The 18,740-nt window shown below is 61.9% G+C and overlaps 2 protein-coding genes across 10 annotated transcripts in view; one reads left to right on the top strand and one right to left on the bottom strand.

Moving 5' to 3' along the window:
- Positions 1-3,225: 3,225 nt before the first annotated feature.
- Positions 3,226-6,785, bottom strand: LOC311424889 (protein C1orf43). Its single transcript, XM_084500371.1, has 7 exons — positions 6,622-6,785; positions 5,590-5,691; positions 5,286-5,394; positions 5,043-5,096; positions 4,740-4,906; positions 4,577-4,635; positions 3,226-4,283 (listed from the first exon to the last, which is right to left on the bottom strand). Exons 1-7 carry the CDS (start codon positions 6,688-6,690, stop codon positions 4,085-4,087), a joined length of 759 nt encoding a protein of 252 aa, XP_084356497.1. The 5' UTR covers positions 6,691-6,785; the 3' UTR covers positions 3,226-4,084.
- A 95-nt stretch (positions 6,786-6,880) lies between these two features.
- UBAP2L (ubiquitin associated protein 2 like) overlaps positions 6,881-18,740 on the top strand; it is a 29,401-nt gene continuing 17,541 nt past the window's right edge. For 3 of the 9 annotated variants that reach the window (XM_084500363.1, XM_084500360.1, XM_084500367.1), the window contains exons 1-9: positions 6,881-6,997; positions 10,142-10,271; positions 11,117-11,194; positions 11,619-11,729; positions 14,075-14,243; positions 14,491-14,586; positions 15,296-15,341; positions 15,626-15,738; positions 17,184-17,258. In XM_084500363.1, the coding sequence (XP_084356489.1) occupies positions 10,182-10,271; positions 11,117-11,194; positions 11,619-11,729; positions 14,075-14,243; positions 14,491-14,586; positions 15,296-15,341; positions 15,626-15,738; positions 17,184-17,258 (778 nt within the window). In that variant the 5' untranslated portion in view covers positions 6,881-6,997; positions 10,142-10,181. Of the gene's footprint in view, positions 6,998-7,192; positions 7,260-10,135; positions 10,272-11,116; positions 11,195-11,618; positions 11,730-14,074; positions 14,244-14,490; positions 14,587-15,295; positions 15,342-15,625; positions 15,739-17,183; positions 17,259-18,740 lie in introns of those variants that run through there. The other 6 variants (XM_084500366.1, XM_084500365.1, XM_084500362.1 and 3 more) reach the window with 5 other exon arrangements.

Here is an 18,740-nt window from a genome sequence, read left to right as displayed (position 1 = left end):
TGTTTGGCTCCGCGGGGAGCAGCGGGGGGAGCCGAGCCCCCCAGGAGCCCGCTGAGTCCCCGCTGGCCACGCTGGTGCCCAGCCGCGAGGCTGAGGATGCTGTTGGCATCCGGAGGAGCAATTTCCCCTGGCGCAGGGAGGAATTGGCAGGAGCGAGCTCCTCGGCACTTCCCACGCTGCCGGGGGATTATCGGCCTCCTTGGAGCCAGCCCTGCGAGCCCGGCTGGGATCTCCCGCAGGGGACATCGGCTGCACCCAGCTGGGGGCTGAGCGGGGCAGGAGGGAGCCAGGGGGGGGTCAGTGCCCACAAAGGGTCCTGGTTCCTGCCGTGTCCCCTGGCTCCGTCCCTCGGGAGCCGTAATTAGCCGCCAGCCCAGGGCAGCAGAGCCAGCAGTGGGCACGGGGCCAGGCGCCTTCGCCCCGCGCTCGTCCCGGGGTGGGCAGGGGACAGGTGGCGAGCGCTGAGCCCGCGCGGGCGGCATCTTGGTGAGTCGGTGCTGGGCGGCCCTGGCGCTGTAAGAATATGTTTGATATTTAGTTGGTTTTCCAATAAAACAACCTAATATCAAACATATCAGACAGAGGCAGGGGCAGATGGAGGCGGACGGGACGCGGGGCTCGGCTGCCTGGAAGAGAAAGAGCAGAGACGAGGCGGAGCGGGGCCGCGGCTCCTCGCGGTCCGCCTGGGCAGGACCTGGGGGCTCCGCACGTGCTGTGCCCTGGCCTCAGCGTCTTCAGCTGTGGGCTCCTGCTCCATCGGCTCTGGGATCCTTGGGGATCTGGTGGCCAAGAAGAGGCGAAATGCAGCGGGGATGAGGCTGGAGCGGGGCAGTGCTGGCACCGTCCCCTGGCACGGCACGGCGAGGTGGGCAGCGCTGCTCACCCCGTCCCTGCGCATCCGGGGCTGAGGGGACACCGTGTCCATCGCTGCCTTACCTGGGCCAGCTCGGGGGGCTCCTCGGCCGCTCTGGCGCGGGGGCCGCCCGGCCGCCATTTATAACCGTGCTCGGCTGCACCCGGCGGGGGGACGCGGCCGGCAAGCGCCCCGGCCCCACGCACGTGGCCTCGTTCCCATTAATTACCACCCATCGATGTCCCCCTGCCCCCTCGGCGCAGCCCCGCGCCCTTGCCGCGGAGCGTGGCCGGTCGATACGGGTCGATGGCCCCGCGCCGCCTGCTCCTGCCCCCGGTCACACGCCGCCGTCATTAGCGGGGACGTCGATACCGGGGAGCCGTCCCCGACCCGGCGGGCTCACCGCTGCTGAGGGGCTGTGTGTGACCCTGCCCAAGGACGAGCCCTGGCTGGCGCTGGGGGGCTGTGCCCCACGTCCCCTCCTGCTCCATCCTGTCCCCGTGCCTTGGGTTTGGGGGAGCTGCTGAGGACGCAGGGAGTGCAGGAGCATCCCCTCCACGGGTGGCTGGAGGCAGCGAGCGCCTCTGTCCTCCTGCACCGTCCCTCGTGGGGATGTGGCCCTGGTGCTCTGGGTACGGCTGGGTGACAAAACAGGACCCCAGACCTGCTGTGGGGCGGCTGCCCCATAGATGGATGGCCCCATAGAGCTGGGAGGGCACGTGGGGCCTCGTGAGGTGCCTGGCAGCAGGGGACACGCAGCTCCTGGCCTAGGGAACAGAGCTGGGGGCTCTGCGGGGCCCAGACCCACGGGGCAGGACGTGGGGCGGCCAGAGCCCCAGTACCACGGGGGGATGGGGACACAGCCCCTGCCCAGGCGGCCTCTGACAGCCAGGAGGGTGGCATCGGGGACAGCAGGGACACGTGGAGGCAGCGCGGGGCCGGGACACGGGGAGCTGCGTGTGGCGGTGGTGATGTGATGCGACCCGACAGCCGAGCTAATGAAGGGCCGTTGGCGGGGGGGTGCCGGCCCAGCGGCCCCCAGCCCTGTCAATAAACTGAGCCAGGGCGGGCGCTGATGGGCCCTGGGGCCGGGAGACACCAAGGTCGGGCACAGGCAGTGGGGACGAGGGGCAGGAGGGGGCTCGGGGGGTGCCCGGATGGAGAGCAGGGCCATGGAGCATCGCACCCCAGCCCCGTCCCTGGCACAGGGGGGACAGCGGCGTGCGGCTGGCACCAGGAGTGGGTCCTGACCACAGAGCACGAGGGGCTGCAGGTGCCACGTCCACACATGGGGCAGCCCGGGAGAAGCAGAGCGGGTGCAGTGGCCGTGCTGCCATCTCCTGGCACAGCCACGGCCGGGCCCGCGTGCCAGGATCTGGCACAGGGGGGCCGCAGGCGATGCTGCCGGATCCCAGCCGCGAGGATCGGGCTGCGCTGCCCCTTCCCTCTGTCCCGCGGCCGTCCCCATCCCCAGCAGGCACAGCCCCGTCTCGCTCAACTCCTTTTATTCCCCCCCAGTGCTGCCAGCCGGGCGCTCAGAGCCGCTCCACGTAGAAAGCCTTCCCGAGCTGCTGCAGCTCCCGCTGGTGCTGCCGGTGCTCGTCCTGGAGGAGCTGGTGCAGGGCGGCCCGGCGGACCTGCGGGGCGTTGGGGCCAGCGTGAGCCGCGCTCCTGCTGCCGGGGGTCCCGGGCCCTCTGCTGCTGGAGCCAGGAGCACCCTGGGGATGAGGGGCACGCACCGCGGGCAGGGCACCGTGCCGAAACCGAGCGGAGCTCACCGTGGTTTGCTCCTTGGAGGCCAGGCGCAGCTCTGCCCCCAGGCTCCACCGCAGCTCCCCGAGGGCCGTGGCCCAGACCCGCTCCTGGCGCTGGGGGTGCTCCCCAACCGCCCGCCCCCAGCTGCGGGGACAGGGGGGTGACAGGAAGGACAGGGTGATGGGACAGCGGGGCAGCACGGGGTCCCCGTCCTCCCTGCTGTGCCCCCCCTCCTGCTCTGCCCCCTTCACCCCGGGGACCCCCTTTGCTGGCTCTACCTCCGCAGTAACTCCGCGTAGGCTCCCTCCTTCACCAGGACCTGCAGCAACCAACACATCGGGGGGGCTCAAACCTGCCCGGGTTTTCCCCACGTAATGGGGACGCAGGACAGTGACTGCCCCCACCTTCTCCTGCCGCAGGGACAGGGCCTTTTGGGCCGCCGCAGCCATGGCCGGTGCCGTGGGGACCCCACAACCGCCCCCTGCCCCAGCTGGGCCGTTACCAACGTCCCTGTCACCGGGGCGGCAGCGCGGCGACAGCCCCACGGTGACCGTTGGTTCCTTGGATCCCCCAGGGAACGGCTCCTGGCAGCCAGAGGCCTGTGGCACGCATCCAGCTGGGGGTAACTGTTGTTTTATTAAACAGCAATTAAAAAGAGTGCAGAGGCCCGGGGAAGGGGCACGGCTCCCAGCCCACGCGGGGAGCAGCAGGCGCTGCCGGCAGGACGCCGACACGGAGCTGGGCTCCCCCCGCCGCCAGCAGCCCCCTCCCCTGGGCATCCGAGGCGCTGGTGAGAGCGGGGAGGAGCCCCCGGCAGGGCAGACGGGGCGGCTGCAGCCGGGATTTGTCTGCCCGAGACGTCCCCAAAGGCCCAGCTGCAGGACAGAAACCGCAGCCTGGAGGGGCACCTCGCCCACCGAAATATTTACACTCCGTCCAGGCCCCCAGCAGCGATGGTGCCGCGGGGAAATCGTTTCAGCGGTCTTTGGAGAGAAGAGACGAGCGGCTCCGCAGCCTGAGCTCAACGCAGCCAGGACGGAAAGGCAGCATCAGCCCCTGCTGGCCGCCACGGGGAAGAGGAGAGGTGGAGGAGAGCGCTGGCTGGGGGGGGAGGATGTCTTTTATAAATAAGCTAAAGCTAACCAGAGTTTATTCACAGGGCCGGGGCTCCGAGGCGGAACAACGCCTGCAGCGCGCCCCAGCCTGGCGCAGGGGCCAATCCCCGCCGGGTTGGGCAGGGGGCACAGTGCTTTGCAACGGGCTCCTGGCGCGGGGGGAGCTCCAGCAGCTGGAACGGAGCCCCCACGGAGCTCCTCTATCTGCCGTCGTGCAAGAGGGAGGCCCAAGAGCGTGGCCGCTTCCTCCCAGCTCCGCCTGCGCGCTGACCCACGGCTAAAATGCACCCGGGACACTGAACTGCAGCCCCCAAGGGGCTCTGCTCTCGGCAGGTCCCCGGAGCAGCGCTCCCCGCCCCGCTCACAGGGTGCTCTCCAGCGTGTTGTAGTTGTCCTTGAAGCTCTTCAGCTCCAGGAAGTGTTTGGCACGTTTGCTCTTCTGGCTGGAAGGCAGGTAGGTGACCTGGATGGTGGCAGGGCTGGAGACTTCGGGGGACAGAGTGAGGTCCTTGGCTGCTGACTGGTGCTGCCGCTGGCTGCTGCCTACCCGGGCCTTGGTCCTGCAGAGAGAGGCACCGTCAGGGCTGGGGAAGGATGCGGCCCCTCCCCGGAGACCCTGGCTCAAAAGGTGCAAGCAGGAACGTGGATGCGACCAAAAAACGAGCCCCAAAATGCATCAAGAGGCCGTAAAGAAGCAAACCTGGAAGCACAGACTGGTGTGAACAGCCTGCCCCTCAGAGGCTGGCCTTCTGCCCCAAAGCCCGTCCTTGCTCACACCTCCACAACAGGCCACCGAGGCCCAAGAAGCCCCCAGCGTCCCCCAGCAGCCACGCACCCGGACAGAAACACTCACATGTTTGCCAGCTCGTTCAGAGCATCCTGGTACTTCAGGTATTCTGGTTTCCCAAAGACCTGGACGCAAACAGAAGAGACCCTGCCAACCCCGGCCGAGGGCACAGCGCGATGCCAGCCCTGCCAGCCCAGCAGGAGCAGCCCCCGGGGGGCCCGGCGCTTACCCCGGTGCCGTAGCGGGCGCTCTCGTACCCGTCCAGCAGGGTGTCGATCAAGGCCTTGCGGATGCCTTTGAAGGAGGCGCTGGAATTCCTCAGCTCCAGCAGGTAGGCACAGAAATTCTTCCCTATTAAAGACTTTGGGTATCTGCCGTCCGCGTGAAATGGTATTTCTGGGAAACAGAAACCACCCCACCACTGCCTGAAGCACAGGTCAAACGCCTGTGTTCACCCACAAAGCGAGACGCACGCCTTGTTTCCTACACACGCTCTCCCTCTTTCTTTCCCTCCCGCCGTGCCCTCGCTTACCAGATGTCCGAATCGCATCCAGCGCCTTCATCCTGTACAGGTAGTTATAGCAGCCTGGGAAGAGAAAACCCAACCTGAAAGCTCTGCAGCACTCGGCAGCAGAAGGGAGGCAGGGCGCAGAGCCACCACCCCCAGCAGCAGCCAAACGGCGTCGCCGCGAGGGCAGCACCGAGAGGCCCCCGCGGCAGAACAAGGCCGGGCGGTGCCCGGGTGTCCTGCAGCTCGCGGCCAGCCAGGGGGTACCTTGTGTCTCCAGCTGCAGCAGCCTGCTGTCGTCCTCGGCCAGCAGCCGGGGCTCATACTTGATGTCTTGCACCCGTGACAGCCGAATGTCGATTTCTTCCTTTAAATCCTGCAGAGCAGAAAAAAAATAAAAAAGAAAAGAATTTAGAACGCTCGCTTCTTCAGCAGGATTCTAAGGGTGATTATAGGCAAACCCTGAGGGCTTCCTGGTGTAAAGCTGGGGGAAACCCATCCCTTAACAGCTCCCAGCGATGCCGTTTCAGAGCAGACCCCAGCAGGGACGCCCCCGCCACCAGGCACCAACCTTGGGCGCGTGCTGTCCAACAGGCACGTGGGGGCCGCGGCGGGACTTCATGGCGAAGCGCATGATCTGGCGTTTCACGAAGATGAACAGCAGCACGAAGACCTAGACCCCGCCAGGGGGACAGGCGGTCAGCGCACCGAGCTGCGCCCCCAGACACCCCAAAACCAGCCCCACACCCTCCCCCAAACCCCAGCTGTCTCAGGACCCCGCTCGGCCCACCCAGAGCCCCACGGACACCCGGGACAGCCCCACAGGCACCCCCCTGCTGGCTGTAGAGGCCCCAGCCCACCTCCTCCCCCTGCCCCACAGCCGCTGTGGGGCTGGGGCCGTGCAGGACCCTCCAGGCTCCTAACCCAGCCCCACAAGTACCCTGTGCCTGCTCCCCACGGACACCCCAGGATGTGTCCCACGGGAGCCCCACGCAGCACCCAGCCGGCCCACCCCCACCAGGGACCGGGCGATGGAACCCATGGGACCCACCCCCACCAAATGACCAGCCCCACGGGGCCCAGGACCCACAGGGACCCGGTGTCAGGACCCACGGGACCCCCAAACACCCGGTACCCGGCCCCACGGGGATCCCCAGACACCCGTGGACGCCCATACCCAGCCCTACGGGGACCCACGGGGACCCCCCAACACCCCAGTGCCCAGCCCAAGGGGACCCCCAGACACCGGCTGCGGGCCCCACGGGGACCGGGACCTACGGGACCCACGGGTAACGGGACCCACGGCACCCGAGGCCCACGGGCTCCACGAACACCCGGTGCCCGGCCCCCGGCCCCACGGGGACCCACGGACACCCGGTGCCCGGCCCCACAGACACCCGGTACCGGCCCCACGGGGATCCACGGACACGGGGTGCGGGCCCCACGGGGACCGGGGCCTCCAGGCCCCACAGGCCCCGCTACCGGGCCCCACAGGCCCCACGCACCCCCGGTACCGGGCCCCGCAGGCCCCACACCCCCCCAGCACCACCCCCGCAGCCCCCCACACACCCCCGGTGCTCCCCCCGGTCCCCCCCGCCCTCACCAGGCTGCCGTAGGCCATGACGAGCACCACGTTGACCCCCGACAGCCAGTTACTGCCGGCCCCCGCCATCCCCGGCCCGGCCCGGGGCCACACAACATGGCGGCCGCCGAAGCCTCCGAGCGCCCCCTCCACGTGACGCGTTCCGTTCCCCACCCCCTCCACGTGACCAGGGACCGAGGCGGGGCGGGGCGGGGCGGGGGGGGGGAGCGGGAGGGGAGGGGGGGGGTGAAGCCGAGCGCGCCCTCCGCTCCCTTCAGCCCGCGTCACGTGACCCGGCTCCTCCCTCCTCCCCCCTCCCCTCCCCGAAGCGCCGCGGCCCGCGTCACGTGATGGGGGCGGGCGCCGCTGGGTGCTTGTCAGTGCGGCGCCGACCCAGGTAAAGTTGGCTGCGCGGGGCGGGCGGCGCGCGGCCCCTTTAAATCCCGCCCCCCCCTCCCCGCTCCCCCCCCCTCCCCTCCCTGCACCCCCCCCCCTCAGCCCCCCCCTCAGCTCCCCCCCGCTCCCCCCTCCCCTCTCCCTCCCCCCCCTCCCGTCCCCTCTCCCGCCCCCCCCCCCCCCCCCGCGGCCCTGTCCCCGTTACCGGGCGCCTCGCGGCCTGCAGGGCCGTGCCGGGCCGCTCCGGGCCGTGCCGCCCTCAGGTGAGGCCAGGCGGGGAATGGCGGCCGCCGCCATGAGGGCGGAAGCAGGGCCCGGGCTGGCGCCGCGCTGCTCGGAGCTTTGGGGGGGGGGGGGAACGGGAACGGAGCCGCCCCGCCGGGCCCCATTGTCCGCCGCCGCCACCGGGGCCTTCAGCGGCCGCCCCGCGGCAACGCGCTAACAATGGGGCGGCCCCGCGCTGCCCCCCCCACCCCCAGTCCACGCCGGCCGGGCCCCGGTACCGGGGCCGCGAACAAAGGGCCCCGAACCCCCGGGGGGGGGCGCGGAGCCGCGGGGCGTGGGCAGGGCGCGGCCCCGGGACCCCCCCGGGATCCCCCCGGGAGCCCCGATCGCCCCCCGGTGCCTCCCCGGTTCCCCCCCTGGGCCTCCCCCCCGCCGCCCGTGCGGGCCCCGTGCCCCGCGGCAGCACCGGGCGGGCCCCCCCGCGGCCTCCCCGCCGCCCCCGGGTGCTCCCGGCCCATCCCTTCCCCCCCCCCCAGCCCTGCCGCACGTGCCCGTGACCGGGGGGGGGCCCGCGGGGTCCCGGGGCCGTGCCGGGAGCCCCGGTAAGGAGCTGGGCTGCGCCCCGTGCCCGCAGCGCCTCCGCTCCCAAAGCTTCGTTGGACGCCTCGCGGCCCCCAGGCCCCCCCTGCCCGGGGCTGTGCAGGCAGCGGGGGCTCTGCAGAGCAGCGCGGGGCCCCCCCGCTGTGTTGCCTCCCCGGGCAGCCCCGCAGATTGCGGCCGTGAGGCTTCTCCTGCACCCTAAATCCCGGTGAACACCTCGCTGTCCTGCTGGCGTGGGGCAGGCCGGGCACAACGTGGTCCCCCCCCGCCCCGCCGGCACGGCTCGGCCGTGGGTGTGCTTCGGTCAGCCGGCCGTGCCCCCCCACTGCCTCCCTCTTGCTGCACATATGTATTTTTTTATTCCTTTTTGAACAAAAAGAGGTAAAATGCTTGATAAACGCTGCTCTGAACTCGCTGTTGGACTCGTCGTTACCTGTGCGCTGCCAGCCCGGGTGTGGAGCCGACGTCGGGGCTGGGATTTGTGTTCAAAAACCGCCCGGGAGCTGCACCGAAGCGCCCCGCTGGAGGGATGGAGCCCCAGCAGACAGAGCCCCATCTCGGGGCACCCTGTGCTCACCTGGAGGTCTCTGCAGCACCCAGGCCTGCTGCTGCTTCTGCCGTGGCTCTTCCTCTGGTGGTTTTTACACTTAAAAAAAGCTTTAATGCTCACCAAAACTGAGCAGAGCGCGGCGGCTGTCGAACAATGCCCGGCGCTGCCCGGAGGCTGGGGACAGCAGCGCGCCGTGGAGCCGCAGCATCGCTTCCCCTTGGGCCCGTGGTCCTGCTGCAGGATGGGTTTAACGGGGGGCCTCGTGTCCGCACGAAATGCGTGGGGCTGGGCCAGACGGGGCCGTGGGGAGAGAGAAGAAATTCCGTGGGGAAGGAGCACAGGAGGCGGCGTTGGATGTGGGGAGCGCTGGGGCTCGGCGCTCCTGGCGAGGTGCTGGCTGCACCCAGCTGGCCCCAGAGGTGGCGTGGGTTCCCTCCCGCTGTGAAAACCTGGAGGTGCGTGGCCAGAAAGCTCCGTTCTTGGGGTGCCACGAGGCGTGGGCACCCCTGAAGGGCAGCCTTTGGAGGTTTTGGGGGAGGCTGCGGAGTGCGTGGAACCCCAGCACGAGTGGGGCGAGGTGCTGGCGTGAGCCGTGGGGGTCTGCCACGGTGGGGAGGTGCCGTGGGGTCCCTGAGCTCCCACAGAGAGGGCCCCCAGCCCCACTGCTCTGCACTCGCAGACTTCAGCTTCCCCGGGTCTCGCAGGCCCGTTGGCTTTGCAGCTTTTCCACTTTTCCCTCTTGCACCCTGAGCCCTGCTCTGTGGTGATGGTGACGAGGAAGGCGTCGGGTCGCGTCCTGCAGGCTGCGTTTCCTGGCTCAGGTCTCCTCCTGCAGCCCCTTCTCTGCCCCAGGCCTGGCAGCAGCAGGAGCAGAACCTGTTGCTTCGGAGGGGGGCTCGGCGGCGTTACCAGCAAACCCCAGCGCTGTGGGGCTGGTGATTGTTGAGGTTTCGGGGTCTCAGGGGCAGCGAGGCCTGCCAAGCGCCTTGTGACGTGCCTGGTGCCCCTTGCTTTGGGGACACCGTGGGCAGGGTGAAGCCCTTCACCTCCTGTAGGACTCCGTCCTCCAAACCCGGGGCGTGCGGCTGTAAAACTTCACATCCTAGGGATGCTCCACGGCTCCTGCAGGGATTTTTGGCCTCAAGCAGCCCTCCAGCAGTTATTTACTGTTATTCCATGTTGGCACTGGGTTCGTTTTTGGGGTAACTTCAGAATACTCGTTAGAAGACAAACGTGATGTTCCTGGATCTGGGGAACAACTGGAACAAGAAAAAGCAGCTGGTTCTACTGGGATCATATTCCTGTACAAACAATCCCCCCAGGCCTGCAGCAGCACCTTTTGCCAGCAGGTTTTTGCTTCCTCTGCACCAAATTTAAGCCAGGAGAGGGGAGAGCTCAGGGTGCTCAGCCGGCACACCTGAGGCTCGGAGGTGTTTGCTCTCAAAGCAAAGCTTCTCGCAGCGCTCCTCGCTGTCGGTGGCGACCCCGTGCCCGCTCGCAGGCACCTTCTGGCAGCGCGTGGCTGAACCCTTTCCACGGGGCTCCTCTCCTCGATGCCAGGCTGCAGAGGGGGCGCGGTGGTGGCCGTGTTTGCCGCAGGGCACTTGGTGGTGGGGGGCTGGCTGCAGGAGCCCGCGGCAGCCCCGGGCACGCAGTCGGTTTTGGGGAAGCGTCGGGAGGGTGGGGCCGTGCCGGCTGCCTCACTCGGTCGCTGCCTGGTGTTTTCAGTTTCTAACAGCCTGTTCTCTCTTCTCCCCCGCCCCACCGCAGAGCTCTACCTTGTAAATACTGTTATTTGTATATACTGTAAATGATGACATCGGTGGGCACTAACCGAGCCCGGGGGAACTGGGAGCAGACACAGACACAGAGCCAGACACAGCACAAGCAGCGGCCGCAGGTAAGGGCAGCGTCCTTGGAAACCAGCTGCGTGGAGGTGGAGACCTGGCGCTCCCGGCCGGGCGCTGGGCTGGGTGCAGGCCCACAGCTCCCGGGGTGCTCCCGGGGCAGGGCGGGCGCCTCCGCCTGGGTGCTGCCTCCCCTGGCTTTGTAAACCTTTGTAAAGGTGTTCACAAATCCCCCAGGGGTGGGAGACAGACGGAGGGGTTCGGCCAACCTCTTGTCAGTGGTCTGTGGGGACAGGACGAGGGGTGATGGTCACAAAATGGAGCCCAGGAAGCTCCGCACCAACAGGCGAAAGAAATTCTTCATGGTGAGGGTGCTGGAGTGCTGGGACAGGCTGCCCAGGGAGGCTGTGGGGTCTCCTCCTCTGGAAATATTCAAGGCCCATCTGGACGCCTCCCTGGGCAGCCTGCTGTAGGGAACCTGCTTGGGCAGGGGGGTTGGACCCGATGATCTCTGGAGTTCCCTTCCCACCCCTCCAGTCCTGTGATTCCCTCCGGCCGTGCCCTGTTTGTTTTACCCAACGGACGTGGCCGCAGGGCCGTCTGCAGCTTGGCTCCATGTCCTGGTGCTGCCTCCAGGTGGAGTTAGGTTCGGTGGCTTGGGCTCGCCCGTTGCAGAGGTCGCCCGGCGGTGTTTCCCTTTCTCCTGGGCTCCCCTCCCTCGCTCCTCTGCTCCCTGCCTTGCTTTCTGCAGCTTGCCTCTTCCCAGCCCTCGTTTGCGCCTCGTCCTCGTCACCTCGGTTCCTTTCCAGCGTCCTCGGGAGTGGCGCGGCCGTCGGAGGAGGGCGAGTGCGAGGCGTGCCGCGCTAACCCCGCTCTCTTTTGATGTTCATCTCTTCAGGCCACTGCGGAACAGATCCGACTTGCACAGATGATTTCGGACCACAACGACGCTGACTTTGAGGAGAAGGTGAAACAAGTGAGTGAGAACCCGCCGGGAGGGCGAGGGCAGTGGCAGAGGGCAGCGAACGCCCCCGGGGCAGGGCAGGGCAGGAGGCTGCTCCCTGGGCTTCCTTAGGCCACCGTGATTTTCACTGCCCCGCGTGCCTGCTGTCTTCGGCCCCAAAGCACAAGGCTCAGCAGCATCCCGAGGCACGGAGCTGGGAGGCTAGGTTGTGGGGAAACTCGGTGACTCAGAAATTCCCACCCTCGGTTCTGGGGATCTGCTTCTCGTTCGGGGGCATAATTAAGCTGGGGAGGCTGGCACGACTGCCAAACCCCGTCGTTCCTTCAGACGCTTTCTGTTTTGGGATGCAGTTTGCTCGCCTCGTAAGAGAGCCGGGGGGCTGTCGGTGCTGTCTTGGTTTGGGAACGCGCTGAGCGTGGCGGTGTCTCTCCTACAGCTGATCGACATCACAGGCAAGAACCAGGATGAGTGTGTGATTGCTCTGCACGACTGCAACGGGGATGTTAACAGAGCCATCAACGTGCTGCTGGAGGGCAACCCGGACACGGTAGGGTTGGGTGCTGTAAATCTGGTGAGGCCTAGCTCGGTGTGGCTGCCTGTTTGGAGCCGAGCTGAGCCGTACAGTAACGTGCAGATAAACCGGAATGACTCACGAGGAGCATGGGAAGTGTGGTTATCTCCGGGCTTCTGAACGTTGTAGGTTTGGAGAGAACAGGAGCGTGGCCAGCCTGGAATAGGGAAATGGAGGGGAAAATGTGATAAATCCACCTGCTTCCTATTCCTTCTGAATCCGAGCAGTTGTACGGATGCCAGCGTGCTGGTGGCAAAGCTTTCACCCTGCCGTGAGCGGGAAGTAACTTCTCTTTTCTCCCAAGGGCTGAGAGACTTGTGGTGAAGGGCAGGTGTGGCAGCAGCGGTTCCTTTCTGTTACTTGGGCACTTTTGTTTCTCCAGCCCTAAATGTTTCCTCCTCGTCCACAGCAACTTGCTGATTTTCCTGTGCCGCACATTTTTGGGTCTTTTTGCCCTTTCTGTGCCAGCAGTGTTTTCTGTCGAGTTAGGTGAGCCAAGGTGAGCTCTGTAAACGAGTGGGAGCTCCTCCATGAAGCACGCAGGCTGTGGTGAGGGCATCGGACACAAATCCTGCTGCAAACCAGCAGAAAGCTGCCGAGCCTCAGACCCTTCCCCACCGTGGCTGAACAGATCTCCCAGCACACCGAGATGGGACGGAGCCAGCCAAACTGCGAGCAAAGCTGAGGCTGTAGCTAGCGCTCCAAATGCCATGCACTAGCTCTTTTTTTCCCCCTCTTTATTAGCCATGAGGTAGATGGATGGCTTGGACAGCTCTGTGTTGTCTAAGGCAGCTGCTTCCCAACATCAGGTGCTCTGCTAGCTCTGGCAGCGGCCGAGTTCAGTGTGGTGCACGTGAGGATCCTTGCCTTGCCTTCAGAGAGCCCTTTCCATCGCTAACTGAACAAAACAGCTGTTGGAAAACCCTTTTAGGAAGGGGGGTGGCATGAACGTGCATCGCTGAGGCAAAGCTCTGCTCTGACTGTGTTTTCCTCCACGTCCCTTGTAACCAGCTGAACGCCAAGGCCCTGCTATGGCAGCAATTACTTTTCCTCGATGAGCACATTGCTCACGAAAACAGCGCTCGGGGTAGCGTGCAGCAAGCCGCGGCGTCTCCTTTATTCGAGCAGCTGAAGCCCCCCAGCAGCGCGAGATGCAGGGCAAGGCACGCTCGCTGTGGAGGATTTGCAGAGGCAGGAGTGGTGTTGGCAGAGCAGAGCCCTCGAGTGGCTGCCACTTCTTCAGCCTGCGGTGCCCTGGGGGCCCTCGGGCTGCTACCCGCAGCTCACAGCGCTCGGAGCTGCTTCTGGGCTGGGTTCAGCTGGTGCAGCAGTTCCCTGAAAGGGGTTTCCTGGTAAGGAACAGACTTGTTAATGGCTCAAACGCTCACCTGCTGAGCTAGTTACTCATAATTTACTGTATTTCAAACGGGAGGGGAGCCGGCGTGATCTTCACGTTGAGTTAGACTCTGCTTAAAATCGCAGTATTCCAAGGAAACATTTTCCTGAATTTCCTTCTGAGCCAGATACCCACGGAGAGAGACTTGAGAAGCCCTTGGTTTGAAGGCAGTTTGTGCCTCTAAGGTTTTTTGTTACTGTCCCCGCATGTTGCCATCCAAACCCAGCTGTTTGTTTATCTGCCAGTTATGTTTTCAGGTGCTCGTCAGTGACTTGTGACTATTTTAATTATTCTACCAGTGTGCAGCATCAGCTTAAGAATGTGAAACCATCACAGAGTGTCATAAAACAAACCCGTGTGGGCTTAGAGCAGTAAGCTGGAGGCGTGCTCAAGTTTTTACAGCCCAACTTGGGATGGGTTGAACTCGCCTGTGGATAAACTCTGATACTCTCCTCTGTGGGATCGGCTGTTCAGGGAGGGGTTTTCTTAAACAGCTGCTTTTGGGAGAATAACTCACCCGGAAATGTTGACTGCAGAGCACTGGGATATTTACCTGGTTATTGCGGGAGCTCCCTCAAAGCAGTGAGCTGTGTGCTGGGCCAGCCTTGTTCCTGCTGGACAGGGTGAAGCTTCCAGGCTTTGAGCTCCAGTATTACGCCCGCTTTGTTGCAGAGGCCCAGGGATCAGTGCAGAAATAGAAGGAGCCATCTCCTCGTACCTCCTCTGGCATCCCAGCCGGCTGTGCGAGCACCCTGGGAAGGAAGCAGTGCTGCGTGTTGGCAGATGGTCTTTCCCAATGAAATTAGGCTGGAAACAATTTGTTTTCCGGAGTTATGTTCTTTGTAGGCTGTTGAAGCATGCGTGTATGTTGCATCCAGCGCTGGTCAGCCTGTGATTAACTGCTCTCCCCTTTGCAAACCTTCAGCATTCCTGGGAAATGGTCGGGAAGAAGAAGGGTGTCCAAGGACAGAAGGAGAGCGGACAGACAGAGCCCAGTGAAGAAAGCAAAGAAAACCGGGAGAGGGATCGGGACTTCAGCAGACGACGTGGCGGGCCGCCAAGGCGGGGGCGAGGTGCCAGCCGTGGAAGAGAGTGTACGGACCTGCCCCTTCCTAACACCCCTACCTAGCCATAAAGCTGCTCGGGCAGGCACAGCTTTGGGGAGAATCAGCCTCGTGTGTGTGGCGACCTGTTTGAGATGCACCCTTAGGTGCTGTGCTTGGCATCGCCGGGTTAAGAAAAGTTTCGGGAGCCACCACGCTTCAGTGTCCGAGGTCTGTTCTTGTGTCCTCCCTAAAGCAGGAGGAATCCTGAAGGTTTCTTTGCCTTGTTCTCTTCCAGTTCGGGGCCAGGAGAACGGACTGGATGGTGGCAAGAGTGGAGGCTCTTCTGGAAGAGGCACGGAACGAGGGAGACGGGGACGTGGCCGAGGCCGAGGTAGGCGCTGGGCTTCGGGTCGGAGGGTGGGAGAAGGACGGTGTCAGCACAGCTCCTCTGTGATGTGCCTCTATCAAAGGAATTGCCAAGCCAAAAAGAAGCACCTGATTTTTGTTCTTAGGGTTAGGATTAGTGCCTGTGCCTTGCTTCCCCGTTTTAAGCATGGTAGGAACAGTAACGAGTTCTTGTGTCCCGCCCGGGGAGGTGAACTGAGCCCGGCTTTATCCTACAGAGCTGGGATAGCAGAAGAGCTAGGAGCCTGTTGGCAGGTGGGCAGGCTGCTTGTCAGCGACAGCACCTGGATCTTCCTCGTCCCTGCACATGTGTCTCTCAGCACCAGTGCTGTGCAAACACTTGGCTTGGTTTTTAAAGACTCGGTGGCAGAAATTCATTTTTCTCCAAAAGCCGTGCTGCTCAGGAATTGTTGCCGAGGACACAATGCAGAAATCAGAACCTGGGGTCCGGTATTTACGCTTTGTGCCAGCTGGAAACCTCATCTGAGCCTGGAATCGCGCATCACTAATTACACTGCCAGCCAGCTGAGGTCATTCATGTACATATAAAGCCGCTGCTGGAAACCCCATCTACTCGGGACGATCCTCAACGCTTTATATTCTGGGCATCAGAACTCCATATGTTGTTCAAATGTTTCTTCTCCCAGTGGCGCAGAGCCAAGAGAGATGCTCAGCAGCGTGTGTGTGTTTTACAGGTGGCTCCGGAAGGCGGGGGGGAAGATTTTCTGCCCAAGGCATGGGGTAAGTTTCATTAGGACACGCCACGGCAAAAAACACAAAACCTTTGGGTGTGAATACTGCCATTTGCTTCACTCTTCTGCCTTTTGTTGTTGTTTTTAATGAAACAAAAACTGCACCATGCTAACTTAAACTTGGAAGGGCCGCTGTAGCTGGAGCATTCCTCTGCTGAGCAGAGCAGCCTTGGGGGAATCTCCCAGCTATAATACAGCACAAACACCATCAGCTGTTTTTTAAAATGTTTAGCACGACGGAATAACAAATTCTCTTCCCCGTGTTTCTTACAGAACTTTCAACCCGGCTGACTACGCTGAGCCGGCCAGCACGGACGAGAACTATGGGAACAGCAACAACAACACGTGGAACAACACTGGCAGTTTTGAACCGGACGATGGCACAAGTAAGCGGCCTTTAAGCTTGTTGCTGTTGTGTTTTTAGGTCAAAAGTGGGGTTTGTGTCCCTTCGGTCGTGCTGAGGAGGTTCTGGGCAGGTCTTAGGCTTGAGGGTGGTGGAATAGGTTGTTGGTTCAGAGCTGGAATTCAGTCGCTCGGTTTCTTTGCATCCAGAGGTGCCTTTGCTTTGAGGAATATCCAGTGTGTATTTGGGTTTCCTGTGAAATAATCCTTGAGGTTTTAGATCTGACTGTAAAGGCTGGATCATGTCGTTTGTTAGGGCTGGAAATTTGGAGCTGGATGGTTGTTCAGGTGTGATCTTGTGCGTGCTGTTGCTGACAGAGGCCCAGGGACACTCACCTCAGGTGTATTTCCCAGCAGAAGCTGTGCTGCCTCTTTGCAGAAGCATTTTTACAGGCAGGAGTGTGATAAACACACACAGGCTCCCTGGATGTTCAGTGCATCCTCCTGAGAATATTGCTCTGAGTTCAGATGTTGGGCTCGGTACGGGGAGCGTTCACATTTAGTGGTCATCTTGCTCAGGTTGCTGCAGGGTGAGAGCCTGATACAAGAAGTTAGCCGAAATGAAACCTTCATTGCTTCCCTGCTGGAACCAAGCACTTCTCTGCTGGGTGGTTGCAAACACCCACCTGCCCTTGCATGTTTGAGGCCCCCCCGCAGCAATCTTGTACCACAAACCATTTCTACGTGACACAAGTGCTCAAACATCACGTTTTGGTTATAAGAACCATTCACAGCTCCACGTTAATGCTGCATTAGGCCAGCTTCGTATTTCTTGTGTTTGCTGACAAGCTAATAGCTTGGCAAAGAGCAACGCAGGATTGAGAAGTGCTGTCCCTTCTGCTACGTGTTGTTAGTTTAGACTTTGTTTTTCAGAGAAAAAAGAGCTTTTCTGAAAGGAGAAAGTAGGCCTGGATGCGTAAAACTCTAGCAGACTGAGAGATCATTCTGCTGATGGCTCTAAAAACTGAATGGCTTCATTTCTAAATACCAGAGGGATGTAGTAGAGGAGTCTGTTGGTTAAGGGCAGTGGGGGCACGTGTGCCTCTGGAGGGAAAAGCAAAAGGAGCAGAGCTCCGTGTGCTGCAAATCGAGCTGTCTGGTCTGAGCAGACATCTGTGTGTGCTTTTCTCTGTCCGTGTTTTTTGGAAATGCAGAACAAAGTGGTTTAGAGCATGGCTGGAGTGGAATAAAGACAGTTTCTGACACAGCAGTTGGGATCTGCTCTAGAGTTACAGCGCAGCCCTGAAGTTTATCGTTCACCTGTGTCGTGTGTGGTCATTTTGTTCCTGTTGTAGTAGCCTCAGGCATCTCTTTGAATTAACAATATCCACAGGTACAATGTGACTGATGTACGTGGGGGCAATGAAACTCTTTCATTTAAGTCAAAATTTCACTGGTTGTCTTTTTCTTTTCTTTTCTTTTGTTTCAGGACTTGATTTCATTGGGGGTGAGGGGTCAAATTATCCCCGAAAATTTGACACTGCTCCTGGTACGATACATCCAGGTGCACTAACTGCCCCGGATACCTTTACTTTATAGCTTTTTTTTTTAAACAAACTGAAATATCTGTGGATATGTCATTCTTCTCTCTTAATTTGTTCATTTTAATGAATTTTGACGTTTGTTCTGACTCTGCTTTTACTAATGCTGACACCTTGAATATAAATTGGGAGAGGTTAACCTGCATACTTGTGGATTATGTAAATTTTGACTTCAGCCACTGCTTCTCAGCACCCACGGCAGTGCAGTGTCCCCAGCACCGACAGAGCATCCTGCCCCAGGGGAAGCACGAGGCAGCTCAGCCCTCTTCTGCCCATCTCACATCCAGAGAGCTGTGACTTGCTGTAGTCCCCATGCCATTCCCTTGCCTCTGCAGCTCGCTCTGCAGCAGTCTCTCCGCTCGCCTCCCCGCTAGGTTCCAAACGCTGCTGTGAGGGTGATTGTGCTGCTCAGCTGTCTCAGCGCTTTACCTCTGCTTACGGCTGCCTCCGGACCGCCACGCTGCTTCCCTCCCAGCAGCCCTGCAGCCGAAGGCGGCCACCGATCTGCACAGAATCGTAGAAACAAGGGTGGAAAGGACCCACAGGATCACCTAGTCTGCCTGTCCTAGCACCGATGCTAAGCTACTAAATCACATCTCCATTGAGACAGTCGGATGAGCAGGATGCTTGATGGCGAAGCTGCTCGGTGCCTGGCCAGTTTATTTCCTGTTTTTATCTTGTTATGCCTTAGGAAGCCAAGAGAGACCGATGGGCTGATCCCGTTGGCCCTATTAAGCCCACCTAATCCCATTAGTGCCCCTGAGAAGGCCCAAAACATTTAACCAGTGTCTTCTCTTCTGGTCATGGTCCTGGGCACCCTGCTCCGGGTGGCCCTGCTTGAGCAGGGATTGGACCCAGAGGTCCCTTCCCACCTCAGCCCTTCTGCGGTCCCTGAGGTCTGGAAATCCAGGCTGAAAGCCCTTCTGCTTTGCTCCTTTCTTTAGAAAAAGAAAATCCTGACACGATGGGATTTTGGTTTTCAGCAGTGGTTGCAGCAAGCCTCTTAGTTCACCGTGCTGCCGAGCGGCACGCCGTGGCTTAAATTACTTAAATTACTTAAATTACTTACACCCTCCTCTGCTGCAAGATGGGACACTCAAGTTCTGCCTAAAAACATAATCATATAATCAGATTTGCAAGCCCCCTTTTCCTGCCTGGAGAAGCTTAAAGAGATCAGCTGCTCCTCGAAGCTCCCTGAGGGCAGGGAGGGTTTCCCCTTGGGGTTCCACTCCGAGGTGGCCGTGGCAGTGGCAGCGCCGCGCTGCTGCTCCCCACGCGGCTCTTCCAACAGGGACAGAGACGCTTGGCTTCTCTCAGAGCAAACCAACTAAAAAGCTCAGCACACCGTGCTGCTCAGGGAGCTTCCTGGAGCATTCCCAGAGAATGCAGCGAGCGTCGCACGAGCGGGCAGGGCTTGGGTTCCTTGTCCCTCTCTCTTTGGGTGC

The sequence above is a fragment of the Aythya ferina genome (genome assembly GCF_964211825.1).
Source record: "Aythya ferina genome assembly, chromosome: 29".
NCBI lineage: Eukaryota > Metazoa > Chordata > Aves > Anseriformes > Anatidae > Aythya > Aythya ferina.
Note: the sequence above shows the minus strand (reverse complement) of the source record. Positions and strands in the feature narration are given on the sequence as shown.